At 32.5% G+C, this 18,202-nt stretch overlaps 1 protein-coding gene across 20 annotated transcripts in view; it reads right to left on the minus strand.

The window, feature by feature from the left end:
- The window catches only part of PTK2 (protein tyrosine kinase 2), a 368,410-nt gene that overhangs the window by 94,287 nt on the left and 255,921 nt on the right, over nt 1–18,202 (minus strand). For 14 of the 20 annotated variants that reach the window (XM_031947265.1, XM_031947245.1, XM_031947247.1 and 11 more), the window contains 4 exons: nt 14,454–14,510; nt 11,682–11,702; nt 10,402–10,499; nt 5,919–6,003 (listed from right to left, as the gene is read on the minus strand). In XM_031947265.1, coding sequence (XP_031803125.1) covers nt 5,919–6,003; nt 10,402–10,499; nt 11,682–11,702; nt 14,454–14,510 — 261 coding nt within the window. The remainder of the gene's footprint in view (nt 1–5,918; nt 6,004–10,401; nt 10,500–11,681; nt 11,703–14,453; nt 14,511–18,202) is intronic. The other 6 variants (XM_012541848.3, XM_031947249.1, XM_031947248.1 and 3 more) reach the window with 1 other exon arrangement.

The raw sequence follows: 18,202 nt of genomic DNA on the forward strand, positions 1-18,202 counted from the left end.
CTCCCCCAGATGGCAGGATGACCAGTAGATGTTAAATATATTAAAATATAAATTAGATACACAATAAGTATACATGACCAAACCGTTATTTTGCTGTACAAAAAGAATCAGACTCTGAAATATTGTACAATTAGCTTGTGAAGGAAATCAAAAATGCAGGTGGGCAAAAATACAGGGATTGGGAATTCAATGTAATGGTTTTTAGTCATCTCCCAGAGTTCTTTCTCTGGGCGTAGCTGGTTCAGTTCATTACTGCTCCATTGGAAATGATTTGGTTGATCTCATTGCTGAGGATGGCCAGGTCCATCAGAACTGGTCATCATATAGTATTGTTGCTGAAGTATATAATGATCTCCTGGTCCTGCTTATTTCACTCAGCATCAGTTCGTGTAAGTCTCTCCAGGCCTTTCTGAAATCATCCTGTTGGTCATTTCTTACACAACAGTAATATTCCATAATATTCATATACCACAATTTATCCAGCCATTCTCCAACTAACTGATGGGTATCCACTCAGTTTCCAGTTTCTAACCACTACAAAGAGAGCTGCCACAAACATTCTACAGACCCATTCTTTTAGTATGAATGGTTACTATCCCAGTTCAGGCACTTATAACCTCTTGTCTGGATTACTGTCAAAAGTATTCTAATGGGTCTCTCTACCTCAAATCTTTTTCTACTATATTCTAGGAGCTGTTATTTCCAGAAACAAATATAAACTTCTCACTTTGTCATTTAAAACCATTCTTCATCTAAAGCCAGGGTGTATCAGGCTTTAGAAGTCAAAAAGGAGATTTTATATTTGATCTTGAAAAAAAAGCCACTACTTTGCTGAGCCAAATAGCTGATGTGATCAGACTTGAGTTGAAGATCAATTTGACAGCTGACTAGAAAGTGGAGAGACTTGAGGCAAGAAGATCAATCAGAGGAGTACTGCAATAGTTCTACATGAAATGATGATGTGAGTGTAAGAGGAGAGAAGAGGGAATATACATATAAGAAAGATATTACAAAGTAAGCACTGATAATGTTTGGTATAAGAAGATGAAAGGAAAATTTCTTATAAATCGGAGCTATCTAAAGATGGATTGGACAGCCTAAGTAGTTAGTGGATTGTTCCTTTCTGAAGGTCTTCAGGCAAAGATTAGATGACCACTTATTTATTGTGGATGTTTCAGGGAAGGTTGTTCAGATATGACTAGATTAGTTTACATTGAAGGTGAAGAAATTAGGGCTAACATTTAGCTTTGAAGTCAGACTACAGAAAATTAAGTTTGAGGAAGAATGAAAAGGTCTGGAAAAACCATTATGGTGAGTGGGATCACGAACTAATTAGGGAGATAAAAAGGATTACACTGTTATGGTGAAGAAGGTAATAAATTCATAATGAATCCAGTTAGACTGCCCTTGTGATTTTCACCAGCTTTCTTCAGCAGGATGTGAGTAAGGACAAAGACAATGGTTTAAGAGAATACTTGTAGGTTGAGGTTTGATAGGGTGAATTTGTCAACAGGAAAGGGGCTTGAGGAACTTAAATAAGACAGTGTAGAGCTAATTTGGTCAAGTTGGGATAGGAGAAGACATAGCCATTGCAGAGGTGATGGTCAGTGGAAGATCTGAGGGACAGAAAGATTTGAGATCTTATTTGGTTCACACAACTGTGTTGCAGGATATGGGCATCTTCGGTATGGAGGAGAGAAAATGTAGTGAGAATGTGTTCACTGTTTTCAAATATTTGAAAGAATATTCTATAGAAGAGAGATTTAATGCATTTTTTGGTTCAAAAACACAAAACTAGGAATGATGGGTGGAAAATGAAAAATGCTGAATTTAGGTTTGATAGAAGAAAAAAGTTCTTAATTACAGTTACTCAAAAATAGAACAACAGACTAAGTAGTTAATAGGTTGAGAGGCAAAAAGGCTAGATGACAACTTATTCACTGTAGATAACAGAGCAGGATATTGGGGTATGAGCTGGATTAGATTACACTCTTCCAAAACAGAAATTCTACAATTCAATTTGTATTCTAAGGCATATAAATATAGTAATTCACGTAAGTTACCTTCATTTGAATAATAACCAAAATTGATTACATACTGGTACATACCATGTGCCGGGCATTATGCTGTCACAAATAGCCTGGGAAGTAGATGCTATTATTGTCTCCATTTTATAGTTGAGACTGAGGCAAATAGAGGTTAAGTAACTTGCCTCAAGTTCATAGGGTTAGTGTCTATGGTAGGACTCAAACTCGATTCTTCCTGACTTTAAGGATCAACGCTCTATCCACTGTGCCAGCTACTTGCATACTCTACAATGTTCCAGATAAATGAGTTTATTATTACTAGAAAAACAGCAGCTAAGTTACACAATAGATAGAATGACAGGCCTGGAGTCAGGAAGAACTGATTTCAAATCCCGCTTTAGACACTTAACTAGGCGTGTGATCCTGGGCAAGTCACTTAATCCTGTTTGTCTCAGTTTCCTAATCTGTAGGAATTGGAGAAGAAAATGGCAAAGCATGCTAGTACCTTGGTCAAAAATCCTCAAATGGGGTCATGCAGAATTGGACAAGACCGAAATGATTGAACCACAACAAATTATTAGAAAAAAGGGTAGGGAGGATTTACGGCAAGAAAAACTAACACAAATAGTATCTAATAAGAGAGTCAGTAGACCTGGACTCTCCATCTTAGTTATGCTAACACACAAAGCAACATTCATTATTATTTTGGCTTTCTGTCTCTTGCTTTTCTTCTCCATAAAATGAAGCTGGATTAGACCACACGTAAGGTCCTTAGATGTCTAGCTCTGAGCTTCTGTGGCATCCCCAGTACTTTCTAGAATCAGAATGCCCAAATTATAGAAATTCTCGTTGGGTCAGATGTGTGGGACCAGACCATGGCTCTTCACTAGTTCTGAAGTTCAGGGTGGATCTCCTGGTATTACCAGTCTTCCATAAATAGGAGCTGCCACTTCTTACTCAAGATAGGCTAGTTTGTGTGCAGAACAACTATTTATTTAACAAATATTTAGTAATTACTCTGCAATATGCTTTAGATAAAGTGAAGGATATAAAGATAAATAAGAAGTTTCTTACCCACAAAGAACTAAAGTCTAATAAAGAAGATAACTACTGTGGGGGGCGGAGGGTGGGGTGGAATATAGCATGAGGGAGTATGAGCTAAAAACTATATGGGTGACATTTAGTACCATTTCAGTGTGATATGAGTTTGGAAGGAGGCAACTGTTCATTTTGAGTGGCTAGGTAAGATATAATGAATGGGCTGAGCCAGTACTTGATATCTAGCGGTGCTAATTCCCCTGGGAGCCAGTATGTTTACGAGTTCCACATTTCTTACTGCACATGCGCATGCATTCAAGACTGTGTTTGTGGAACTTTTGTTTCATTTAAAGTTTTTATAGAGCCAATTTAATATTACGAAAGGTATATATCCATACCCATAAACAATCCTGTGTATCCTGCAAAGCATGTTAAAACAGTGCTTAAAAAAATGCATATATATATGTTGCTTCAAAATGTATTATCTTATTTTTGGTTTTTCCTTTTTTGTTTCTGAATGTGAATTGAGGATAAAAATTTCTAACTGTATGACTTTCCATGATTTTGGAACTGTAGTGTATGATAAATTAAATATTCATTAGGTAATCATTTATCAGAGATCTGCTTAGGATTATAAGGTTTAGAGTTTGGAGACACTGATCATCCAGTTCACAATCCAGTTATTTTATAAAGGAGAAAAATGAGGCTGTGGTATGAAATGATGTGCCCCTGACCATGTAGGTTAATGGGCATGGAAGCTGAGGTTTTAAACTATATCTACTGTCTCCCAAATTAATTTCTCTCTCTACTATAATATATCTATACCTCTGCATTTAATCTTCTGATGTTTTTGTTACTCCTCTAATAGTAACTAATAAAATAAAGAGCTAAAACAGAAGACTATTAAATAGCATTAATGACCCCAATACAGCAGCAGGCAAGAAAAAAACAATTTGAAGTTGGTAGTATAGTAGAAGGAATTTGGAATAAAGGAAAATATAGGCTAATGCTCCCATGGGGGATGCCTATCACAGAGTCTCTCCTGCTTAAATCTTTTCAGAGACACACACACCCTGAATCCCGATTTGACATTTCTCAGCTTGGCATTTAAGATGCCTAAAATCTGGTTCTAAATCATTTTGGCAGCTAGGCAGCACTGTGAAAAGAGAGTTGGACATGGACTAAAAAAGGCTTGAATTTAAATCTAGACTCAGGTGTTCAGCAGCTGTGAAATCCTAGGTAAATCATTTAGTTTGTCTTAGTTTCCTTATTCATAAAATGAGGAATAACAACAGCACCTAACTCCCAGAGTTGTTGTGAAGATCAAATGAGAAAATATTTAAAAGCACTTAGCACTTAGATGATTATGATGGTGGTGATAAAGTTTCCCATTTTGTATTTTATGTTTAACTAAACAACATTATTTACTGTTCCCTAAACATGCTGTAAAATTTTCTTCCTTCATGAATTTTTCTTGATCTATACCTTACTTCTGGAAGGCCTCCTGTTCACCATCAAGGAAAAGCATGGGCTAACTGGAAAAGCAATTGATTTAGATTCACAAAATCTGACTTTCACTCCTCCCTCCACCACTTCCTTCTTGTCTGACTTTCCTCATTTTTAAAATGAAGAACTTGGACTTGTAGACCTGAATTTCTTCTAACTACAAATTCTACAACTTCTATCCTGAAATACCCTATATCTTGTTCAAGCTCAAATATATTGTCCAGCCTCTCTGAGAACTTTCAATATCTCCCAGCAAGAAACAATTGATCACTATCTTAAATGAGACTAGCATTCAAAGGGTACTTTTTAGTTTTCAATGTCACAGACATGTTCTGGGCAGATAACTGCTGGGACATTTTGAAAGTTGTATGTTTTTATGAACACACAAAGCAAACAAGTTTGAGGATATTGCTTAATGAAAGGGATTATTTAAATGTAGGTGTTTTACTTTTTGTTTTTTATTTCACTGCTCTGAAGCATTATTCTATTCTGGGTTTTTAAAACATTTGACATTTCTTAGACTGGCATTTGAAGTGTTCAAAAATCTGGCTCCTGAATCATCTTTGCAGCTAGGTAGCATAGAGGATAAAGCAAGATTCAGAGCCAAGATCTGTGGTCAAAATTTGCCTCCAGACACTTACTAGCTTTGAGACTCTAGACAAATATATAAGGCAAATATAGAAACAATCACAAAGGGGGAAAACAAAGCAAAGCAAACCTTTCCTTCCCCCCAAATATCATGACAAGCACCTTAGTAAAGACTATACATTTTTCCAGTAACACCTTTTAGTTAAAAGGTGCCGCAAACCCACTATATCCCTATGATTGTTTACTCTGCCAATAAAAGCATCAAATAAAATCGTTAAGATTATGTACAAGACCTTAAAAATAAGGATATTAATTTCAATTTGAATTACTATTGTCATGTACTGTTCAGCCTTAAGCTGCCTATATTCTTGTATTATACTAAATCTCAGTCTTCCAAACAGTGGGCTTCAACTTTTTATAGCAAGTTTAAAACTCCTTGTAAAATTCTTCAAGATTCACTGCAATACAGAAATCATTAACTCTGTAGCATACCAACATGCACTGGGAAATTAAATTCCTTCTTTGCTGGCCTCCCTGAAGCTGAGCTTCTATTTACTTTAAATACAACATAAATCTTAATTTAGCTGGAAGAATCAGCAATCACATGCTTGAATCAGTGCAGCTACTTCACCAAGCAAAGTTATGAAGTCTTCTTATCCAAAGGAAGTAAAAATATGATCTTTAATCTAATCAATAAAATGAGCTTTTTTGATTTCATAAAAACAAAATAAAATTAAGATTTAAAAAAAAAAAACTTACAGGCTTCTTGAAGGAATTTTTCTCTCACACTGTCAGAGGTACAGTTTTTACATGTTTTAATTGCAACTGCCATTGCTGGATTCTCCTGAGGAAATTACATAGAGATATAGAAATTTTCTATTACTTATGTGTACACTTATAAATGTTACATTTTATTTTGCTATGTGAAAACTAGTAAGAGTTAGAATCAGTTACATTTTATCTTATTGATTGACCAAAGAATTGAAACAGGCTTTTGAGGTTACCTCGTGTTTTCTACTTAATACAGAAATGTCACTTCCTAGCTATGTGACTCTGGGCAAATCACTTAACCCCAATTGTCTCAGGAAAAAAAAAGTCACCACTGAGGATTCTTGAAAGGTAAACACTCAATTTATGCTTAATGCCACATGGAACTACCTATTCCATTTTCTTAATGGCTATTGATGTTACAAAGTTTATTCTTAGAATCAGCTGAAATCTGCTTCCCTATAATTTTCACCCATTGGTCCTTAATTTTTCCTTTGGGAATTAAGCAGAATAACTATGTCTTTTCCCCAGAAAATGTTATCTTGCTATGAATTAAATTCATTATAATCTTTCTTATTGTGAACTTGATAATCAACAAACACGTACATTTCCATAACATAAGAGTTGTTATATACAATTTACATGTTTTAAAGAAATATGTACACATATTCAAATTTAAGAAGTAAAATTGCTTTTTTGTCTTCTTTTGCACTTTGTTTTTATAAGTGCATTAAAAAAAAGTTGTGATTTGGTTTTTTTTTGCCTCTTTATCACTCGTCACCAACATAACAATCCCAATGTCCTTCCCCCTAAGTGAGTAAAGGCCCTCCTTTTAAGTAAATAATCTTTTACACATGCCAGATCTTGAGACACAATGATAAAACCATAATCTTTCTCTGTTGTTCCTTTTTCAGGCTTTCAGTTCTTTCAACCAACTCTTGTATAGTATGGCTTTTGATCTTCCTCCTCTGGATATAATCCAGTTTACAGGGCCTTTTAAAAGTGGTGCTTAGACCAGAACAGTAAATATGCTGCTCACAAAGCCAGGGGCTGGAATATTTTCTAGAAAAGTTAGATACACAAAGAATGAAACTTTGTTTAAAAACTGCAGGATACACATTTAATCCCAACTAGTTTTCATAGTAGATAGCAAGCGAAAGAGTATTATTAACCTATCACTAATGTTGAGGAAATAGTTCAAATTATATAACTTGCTGAGTATTACATATAAAATTTTAAATATGTCACATCAATTAGGAGGAAAAATCGTATGAAATCTGATTGTTCAATTTATTGGTGGCAAGTAAAAATCAGGGGATTAATGGTACTTCAAAGTCATCCCTCAGTTGTCTATAATGAGCCACTACACACCAGAGATTCCTTTGCCCATTAATAACAATTATAATAAAATGCTAATAACTCAGTTATATAATGCTTTACAATTACAAAGCACTTTCTAATAAACCATGTGAGCTCAATGATTTTAGAAAACCAATGAAGAGCAAAATGAGAAAAAAGAGAAACTGTATTCAGTTAATAGCAGTATTGTTTTAAGAACAATTCTGAACAACTAAATCATTCTGCCTATTATAAATACCCAAATTAATCTCAAAATCCTATGAAGGAAGATACTATTTGAATCCAGAAAGGACTATTGCTGTGATGTTGGAAAATGATGAACTGATTGATTTAGAGAAGCTTGGAAAGACTTGGATATATGCTGCAAGATGCTGTTAACCTCAGAGAAAGATATGATAGGAGAAAATAAACATAGTATGATCTTACATATATATGTATGAGTGTGTATATATGTATGTTAAACACACACACACACACATATCTATGTTTAAATGTAGCCTTCTTTAAGATGGGGGGAAGAAAGTAGGGAAAAAATAAAGTAAAAAGCACACTTCAGAGACCTGGGAAAACCCAACAAGGAAGCAAAAAGCTGGACAGCTTTGAAAATAATGTGTAGTATTTATTATATAGGAAATGGAAATTCATTGTTTAATACTGAATTCTCTCTTATGATCTGCTGGGTATATGGCAATTTTTTTTTCTTTTCTCATTTTGTACTTAAGTATAAAATTGAGGGAGTTAAATAAAACCTGTCCTTTATTGAATATTCTGTTAGCCTGAGTGTTTGCATGAGAACAAAGTTCTACTTCAGGGAATGAGATCAGTTGAATTCTAATGTTTCCAGGAAAGAACTTAGATGGGGGCTCAAAGAAAGTGATTACTTTTATTTTTTTAATCTTGCTTTTATTTATATCTTTTTTTCCCTTAAAATCACCTTCACTTTCCCAATACAATCCTTATGCCCCTACCCTCTGAGTCATTTCTTATCATAACAACAGGTAGGTACTGATGAGGACAAATGATAAATTCCATGAAATGGCTGCATTATTCAAATTAACAGTGTTTATTTTCATTGAATGAGAGTCAATTACTATATTATTATTATTTTGAATAGTGCCAATTTGAATAATGCAAGCTCCTTGAATTCACTATTCATACTAATTAGAACCTACTGATCGTCTAATATTTATATAGTGTTTTAAAGTTTGCAATGTGTTTTACATATTTACACATTTCATATATATAAATATACATACATATAAATATATACATATGTATAGAAATATATATAGAAAACTCATTTGATTTTTAGAACAACGCTATGAAGTACTGCTATTATTCCCACTTTATAGATGATGAAATTAAGGCAGGCAGAGGTTAAAACTTACTCAGGGTCACACATCTAGTGTGAGGCAGGATTCAAACTCAGGCTTTCCTGACTTTGATTTCAGTGTTCTATTCACTACCTATAAGCCTCTTCTTGGCTCTATCTATACTGTTTGTTTTCTGGTCATCATTTTCATCTTCTTCCAATAGAACCCTGGTCTCAAGTAAGTCCTGGATTCCCCATCCTGATAGACAAGTTTTCCTTTATATGGCTGGAGATCCAAGCCTCCATGTCACTTGTGGTTGTACTATGCCTTTGTTGGGTGTCATTCTTTTCTTCCAAAATCAGTATCAATCCATCAAATTGTATTATATAATTAGAATGTAAATTCCTTGAGAGTAAGAAATGTTTTGCTTTTTTGTGTTTTTATCTTAAGTATTTAGTCCAATGCCTTATTCTTAGTAAGAAATGCTCTATGTGTTTATCTATGCTCTTCCATTTCCTCATTGATCCATATTTCTTTCTTTCCATTATGATATACTCAAGTCACATTCCACTCATAGGTTTCATCCCAACTTGCTTCCTTGATTTAGGTCTTGTATTTAATGTTGGTTGTTCTCTAAGTTCTGGGAAGTTGTCTATGGACATCTGAGACCATTGACTTTACTACTGGCAATCCTTTATTGGATTTTCTCTCTCCTTAAATGGAAATTCTTCCTACATTGTAATATTTCTCTATGGTATATAGTTTTGTGGATGTACTTCTGTACTTTTTTCTCCAATCCTATGCATGCCTAACTCTAATCCCTTCCTATCTCTTATCTTTCTGTCTCTCCCCATCCCTATTATCTGTCCCTGTGTGTCTACATGTATACATATATATGTATGTATCTGATTTAGCCAATCAACGTTAAGATCCTTAAGGGAAGGGATTCAAAAATAATCTTTGTACCCTCTGTGTGTAGAATAGAGCTTGACACTTAAGAGTCTTAAAATCTTTGTTGATTGACAAAACATAACTATATCTATCCTCTCTTATATTCCTGCTAATAGTGAGTTAAATCCCGAATAACTTTTTATTCTGTCATTTATGGTTCAAACATTGTCTCTACTAAGAAAACAAAAGAAGAATAAGTTCCATATTTTACTTTTTTCTCTGTCACCTCATATATTTTTTTCTCTTCTTTCCCAAGCAGCAGTCCTATATCTTTTTTTGATTTTCTTCCTGCTTAAAACATAAATAATTTTAAAAAACCAACCCTTTTTTGCTATCCTTCAAATTCACTACTAGGCTCACTTCATTCAAGGCTCTAGTACTTCTAAACAAAATCATTACTTTTTTTTTGGTCTTTTTTTTTTTTTTTTTTTTTTTTTGGAGAGGAGGGTATTTATCTGTCTACCTGCCTTTGCCTCCATTATTGTACATGACTTTTAAACATCTGAGTTGTTTATTCAAACATGCTTATATATCACTCTCTTCTTTACTAAACAGGAGTTGTTTCTGTTAGCTTCTTCAGAATTTTTGAAAGCAGGGACTGTCTGTCTTTGCCTTTCTCTGGATCTTCAGAGGTTAGAACAGTCTGTGGCACATAGCAGGAACTTAAAAAAGCTTTTTGATATGCCTTGTAAACTTGACTTAGAGCTGGGAGGAGCTTCTAGGTCATCTATACAGCCATTTCATAGATAATAGAACAATGACAATACAACTCATCCAAGATCACAAAAAAAAAAAAAAAAAGGTAGGGATTTCAGCTAGGAAACTTTTGTGGAAAATGTTAAGGGACTTACTGGACTCATGTAAACTCCTTGATGTACGTCTCCAAACTGGCCTTCTCCAATACAGCGTCCAAGTTCTATCCTTTCTCTTTGTATCTCATAATCCCTGGCTGTAAAAGATAACCCGTAAGTGACAGAATATTTAATAATATCATTTCAGTTGTGGAAAGAATAATAATTAAAACATCTCATTTTGATGTAATATATAAATAAAATTTTAATCTGTGGCACACCAATCTATGGAAATGTTTTATATACAGTGGAATACTCTTAAACATAGTCTGAAAGAATAGAGTGCTGATGCAAATCAATTGCAAAAAACCTTCAGTGGTCACAATGCTATAGAAATTAATTAGATTTGAAGTAGATACATGTGTGTGTGTGTGTGTGTGTGTGTGTGTGTATGTATATATAGTCTCATCAGAAATTTTTAAAAAATCATCTAATTTCAAATATTCAGAGAATCTTGGAGGTGAAAGAGACTATTTAGGGATCACCTAACTCACCCCCAAATGAGTGAGAATAAATACAACACAGAAAAACATAACTTAAACTATATTTTCTGAACTGTTACTGAACAACTACTGCCAATTGAAATATGTAATGTGACATTTTTGAAAGTTTAAGAGCTTTCCACTTTATGAAATCATATCACTATATCTGCTGAGCTAAAAAGAATTTTAAAGAGGGTTCTAAAAATCAATTCTAACACTAGATAAATGAACAATTGAGGCTTTTGGTGTAGTGGCATAAACATTTTTGAAAAAGTTATGTTACAGAAGGTATTCACTTCAAATAAGCAAATGAAGATATTGAATCTTAAGTATTATAAATAATTTGGTAGGCTGCTTAGTTATACAACAAACTACTCATTAGTTCAAAAAATTTAGCAATCAAATTTCAATTTAGTAATTTAAATACAATTTAATTTATTTCAGTTAAGAAAAAATTTTTGAAATGTGTATCAATATCTATATTTAAATTTAGATATCTCCTTCTCCCATTAGTCTAAGTACTATTACACAATGGGAAACATTGATTTTTAAACTATTTTAGGATTTTATTTCTATCATTTAAGGAAATAATTTGACTTGGAATTCACATTTTAAGAAACAATATATTTTCCTCTTTAAAATAATTTTAGCTAGTAGTAAATCCATTGATTTAACTGTGTAATTAAACCAATGAACATAAAAATTTGAAAATAAAATAGTTGTAAATGGAAACATCCCATGTCACTCCACAGGTTGCAAATGCAGGCAAACACAATGATTTTAAGGGAATCCTGTTACCTTCATCTATTCCATAGCTTTCTGTAGTGCAATTAAGGGAGAAAAAAATTGAAGACCTTGCTTAGAAATATCTAAAATTAATTAAAATAATAACAAAAAATGTGGAAAGCTTATCTTAACAATATTTACTTATATGAAACATCTTGAGATAATATAACATTTAATTTACCAACTGAAATAAAAATGTACATGTACCTACAGAATGTCTTCATAAAACAAAGTGAGTTTCTACAAAGAATTTTGAAACTGCATAAACTCTCAAATTCACTTAATCTAAATACATTTTGATTCACTGATATCTCTTCTAGTAATTTAATCCCAAAGAGTTTAAAAATATTCATAGCAACAACTTTTTTTGTAATAATAAATAACTGGAGATCAACTGGAAAACAGAGGAATAAATTATTTTATGTGCATGAAATATTATTATAAGAAATATTGAAAGAGGAATAGGTTTAGAGAAACCTAAATAGACTTTTGCAAAATGAATAGAACCAGGGAAACAATTTCTACAATGATTACAATACTGTAAAGAAAAGCAATTTTTGAAGACTTAATGATGCCAACCAACATAGTGCACCAGGGGACAGGTAATAAAACATGCTTCCCTCTTCTTGACAGAGAAGTAATGGAATATAGAATAAGAAATACATTTTTAAGACTTAGCTCATGTGTGGATTTTAAAACATTCACTCTGTTAACTTATTACAAAGGTGAATTTTTTTAAATTGGGAGAACAGATTTGGGAGAGCCTAAAAGTAACAGAAATGTCAAAGAAAAAGAGGTTAAAAAAAAAGAATATTGAGCAAAAAGGAATATAAAGAAAACAGAAGATTCAAAGGGAGATAGAGACAAGCAGGATAGCTTTGAAACTAACATGGCAAAGTTTAAAAAAGGAAACATGTTGAACATAACTAGAGATTTGAAGATTCAAATGCAATACCATTTTTCTATGCTTCTTTGTAAATGAAAAGGTACATTTTTTTTAACCAAGCTCAAATATAAAAAAAAAATTATCAATATGAACTAAAAAAATTAGGTCACCAATGTTAATAAAATATCACTTTGAAACTGAATATTGGGCTAAGTCTATATATTAAATTTTAAGTTATTAATATTATTTTGAAATAAAATTAGCTCTTGAATTTCTGGGAAAAAAATGCCTTGATAAGATCAAAAATTTTTAACTAGTCAGTTCCCACTATGGAAATAATATATTTTAATCTTTAATATTAAACTCTTGAGAGTAGTTAGTCAACGGATGGACAAAAGCATATATTAATTACAATTCATTTATGTATGTTATATCTTCTATAATTGGTTTTAATGAAAGAAAAGGAAAAATAAGATTCTGTCAAGGAAAGTCTAAACATTAACACTAGTACCCACTATTTGGCAGGATAGGTAAAGAAGGGTGAGACAACATTTTATCTTCCTATCCTGCCTGGAATGAAGGATAGTGGCCACACATGGGACAGACCCCAATGCTGATAAATGTAGAAATTTAACTTGTTCCTTTTTTGTGACCTGGATGGTTTTCTACCACCCCACTTAGATAGCCCTGTGTGCAGTTGCTGCCTGCCTCCCTCCCTGCCTTAAGCTGTGGTGGACATAGTGTGAACAACAAAGCAAACATATATATAAATAGATAGGTAGGTAGAAGATATATCTATATCTATATATCACACTAGAATCACAAAAATTGAGAATGTATAGATGGCCTTTGATCTTCATAACCTCTTCTCAACTCTGGATATTGTTAAGAATTGCGAATACTAAGCAAAATTGTCAAGTTATAGTCTTTTCTCTATTTCTTCTCTAATCTATGATCTAAGTGTGTTTGTATGTAGAGTCTAGTGTGAATTTAAAACACTAAAAAGTAGATAGGAAAGTCAACATGCATGATATAAGGGATTAGATAATGACCTTTTCCATCAGAATCAACTCTAGTATTCTACTTTAAAAATATCTGCTTATTAGATGTCCTTGGTAAATTTAGGTTATAGAGTTTTTAAAAAAAAAAAATGTATAGAAATAGGATTTTATTATTTGAAACATTCTTAAAAATATTTTTTTTTATTAAAGTCATATCAAATAATTTACAATATCAATTTCTGAGAATTTATTTTCTTGAAAGCAGTGGAGAATAAAGTATGAGAAACCTCTTTTGGAGGTTTTTAGGTTTGTTTAGGATGAAAAATTGAAAGGTACATTTAGTATAAATCAGGGACTGTTGTATTCTCAACAAATGATAGGAAGTATTGATTTTTAGGTTGTCACCTTGAGAAAAACAAATAATATATTTACTATATTTCTCAAGTACTAGGATCATATTTCATTATACTTACATGGGGCATGTTTCTACTTAGGCCAAGACTATTATGAAGGGTATTAATTTGTGTATGTGTGTGTGTGTGTGCACGCACGCATGTATATGCTGAGTAACTATTAGATTAATTTATTCAATTAATTTAATTCTGAAACTGAAATTTCTAAAATAATGGAATTTTCAATGATCATCTATTTATATGTAAAAAGGGAAATACAATAATTTAAATGATAGACTCTGTGATCCTGAGTATGATATTTTAGAGTAATTCCAGACTTTGGTCTTTATTACTTCAGAAATGGTACCTGGAAAATGTGAGACTGTACAAACATAATGTTCTATTTGAATATGTCATATGAAACAAGTTTCAAATTACATCTGTCAAATCTAAATAAGTAAAAAAAAGAGAGGAAAAATTAAAGTTTAAAAATTCAGTTACTTACTTGAGGGCATTGTATAAGTATCTTCTTCATCTATAATTTCAGCATAGTCATCTGTTTCTGCAAGCAAGAAATCAAACATTCAGAAAGAGAAGAAATTTAAACTTATAAAATTAGAATTAAAAAATGGGAAATAATTTATCCAAGTCTCCTGTTTTGTCTCACTTTGGTAAATGCACTTAAAAATGTGACTCAATCTTTGCTCATGTACGAGTCATTCATGGAGGAAAAAAACTCAACTGTCCAATATGGACACAGACTTGTTTATCAGAGAGCAAAACAAGTGGAATAATGGAGAAAGTCCTTTGAAAGGAAAGGTTAAAGGATGATTCAAAGTGACCAATATGCATTAATTAGAGAATTCTTACTCCTCTAAAATACACACTTTATAATATCATTTGGGAATTCCTGAATAGATGGAACTACAAATAGAACAACATCTGTCTTGCTATGTATACCTATACTTTATCTAATTTTTAAAAAGTTATAAATCTGGTAATCTGGAATTATCAAGTGAAGAATGGTTGAATAGTTATGGTATATGATTGTGATGGAATACTATTGTGCTTAAAAAATGATGGATTTAGAAATATCTGAGAAGACATATGAACTGATGCAGAGTAAAGTGAGTAGATTCAGAAAAATATTGTAATGATAATCAATTGTGAAAGACTTAGCAATTATGATCAATACAATGATCCCTGATAATTCCAAAGGACTCATGATAAAAAATGCCATCTACCTCCAGAGGGAAAACTGATGGACTCAATGTGACAATATGTTTTACATGGCTTCCCATGTATAATGTATATAATATTTCTTGTCTTATCAATGGGCAAAGAGAAGGTGGAGGGAAAGGTTTTGGAACTGAAAATTTAAATTAAAAATAGCAACAACAAACCCCCATATCTCTATGACACTGGTCTAGCCTCTTATATGTACAGAACCAATTTCACTCAATTCAGGGGAATGATTAAACAATTTCACTGATTTCTTTAGATTGCTTGGGCAAGAAAAGACCCTCTGTGGGATTGTTGTATATTTACATAATATTTACACATATGAATATGCACACATATAATACATATACAGATATAGATCCAGACACATCTATCCACAATATACGTACATGTATACATACATATATGGATATAATTCCTTGTTACATCTGAACTATTAATAAGAATCTCTTATTTTTCACAGAGATGATAAAAGAAAATATAAATATAGAAAAATTATCTATATTGAAGTGTTAATATACACAAAATGGATTACTAAACTTGGGAGGAACTGGGGACTACTGCTAAAGAAAATACTTTTAAGTGCAACCAGAAAATATTGTCTGTCATATTTCTCTGAATACTTCAAGGGGTCTGTGAATGTTTTCTCAATTCTGGGGGCCACATTTTACAAAAGTCAGTAAAATAAGCTATAGAATATCCAGAAAATGGCAAGTAGAATGGTGAGGAGTCTTGAAAATTAACATATAAATACAGAGTAAAAGAATCCCATGCAGTAAAGGAAATATTTAGCTTGATTTGTGCTTTGAAGTATATTAAATGCTATTAAGAAAACTTATTTTGCTTGGCTTCAGAGGACAGAAATAGGAACAAGAAACAGAGGATAGAAATTGGAGCAAGAAAGCAAAAAAGGACAGATTTAGGACTGATATGAAGAAAAACTTAACAATAAGAGCTATCCAAGGAGTTATTCACTTTCCATGAACTAGGCCATCAGGAAAAGGATGGATGCATTTCAGAAGAAAATAACATTACTTTTATTTAAAAAATTCAAATGAAAAACAGAAACAGCACTGTAAAGTCCCAGAGTTAAATTTCTATCATATGTGGAAATTTTATGGATCAAGATTTTAAAAACACAATTAATATGCCTCGTTCTGTGAAAATTCACTTTGAAAACCTGGCATTTTCCTGCTTGCCCCATAATAACAATTTTGGGGGATAATGGAGAAAGGAATCTTATTCAGGAACTGGTTGTAGGAGATGGCTGTGGAAGTCTTTCTAACTTTAACCTACATTTCTGGGATTTTGAATGTAAGATACTGTCCAGTGATCTACTGGACACACTACTGGAGTATCTAAATTTAATAAATAAAAATCATGTACTAAGCATCTATTATCTGCCAACCACTATGTTAAGTGCTGAGAATATGAATAAAAGCAAAAACACAGTTTTTTCCTTAAAGAACTCACAGTCTAATGAAGAGCAAACATACAATTGAAATAGTGTAGAGGGGAAATACCCTCAGGAAGTCTCTATAAAAAATAGATTTGATCTGAGACTTCTGGGATTCCAGGAAGTAAAGATGAGGAGAAAAATGATTTCAAACATGGAGAATAGTCCATTTCTAAAATATTGTCATGTGTGAGGAACAGCAAGAACATAAGTGTTCTTGGATTACATGGAGGGAAAAAGGTGTAAGAAGACTGGAAAAATAGAACAGAACCAAAGAATAAAGAGCTTAAATAACATTCAGGCTATAATTAAAAGAAAACAAAACAAAAAAGAAGCTGAAGTTGAAATAGGTCAGAACAGCAAAAAATACATTAGAAAATATGTACCAGGGGAAAGGATTAAGAAGTAAAAGAATAGTTGCCTTCACAGAAACCTTGTGATTATGTATCATGAATATTTTCTTAACAAAAGGAAGATTCGTACTGAATACTGGGAAGACTGAATGACATGAAAAATGAAACTGATTATAAGTTAATATACTCTGCTGTGGAAGTCATTCCTGAATCAGTTATCAGACATCCAATGCAAAAGAGTAAAGTTATAAGAAAAAAAAAATATAGTTAAAACAAATAAAACCTCATCCAACTAAATTATTGATAAAAATGGGATATAGATAGAAGACACTAAGAATAATAATAATTTCAAAAGTAAGTTTAACTGATGCAAATCAATCACCATACTGAAAAAACTAAAAAAGGCTTTAAAAATGGCTTGGCAAACACTTGACTTAACTATCGAGTGGAAAAATATGGCAGTCAATGGCAACACAAGTTATATATATATATGTGCATATATATATATATGAATGATTATTATGATTATCATCTCATGGAACAGATAAATCACTGAGGGAACAGATAAATCACTGAGGGTCAAAATATCTTTTTCAAAAGCATAGAAGACAAGGAAAAAAAGGAAAGATGGAAAGGATCTGTAAAGATTTTTATAGAACTTTGTTTAAAACAAACAAACCAACCATCAAATATAGTAAAAATCAGCACATCAGACTTTAGGCATTTTCACTAAACTAGATGTCCCTGATATCTGAAGGGCTTTCTCTTTTCATCTCTGCCTTCCAGCATCCCTAAATTCTTCAAGTCTTAGATAAAATCCTACCTTCTAGAGAGGTAGGGACCCCGCCCCCCTTTTCTCAATTCCTCTTAATCCTAACACCTCCTTCTGTTGATTATCTCGATTTTGTCCTAAATTTAGCTTGTCTGTACAGTTGTTGGTATGTTGTTGCTGCCATTAGATGGATCACCTTGAAAGCTGAGACTCTTATTATACTTAGTACAGTGACTGACATACAGCAGATGTTTAATAAACATCTATTACTCTAGTCGCTTGACTTGGACACTAATATTTAGCACTGAATTCTTTTATGTAGTTCTTCTGACTCCAAATTAAGTAATAAATTATTCATTAATAATTTAAATAAAATTTCTGCCATTCAAGTTTATTTTCTCTCATTCTGATATATAATATATATAGCAATT

The sequence above is a fragment of the Sarcophilus harrisii genome, chromosome 1 (genome assembly GCF_902635505.1).
Source record: "Sarcophilus harrisii chromosome 1, mSarHar1.11, whole genome shotgun sequence".
NCBI classification, from domain to species: domain Eukaryota; kingdom Metazoa; phylum Chordata; class Mammalia; order Dasyuromorphia; family Dasyuridae; genus Sarcophilus; species Sarcophilus harrisii.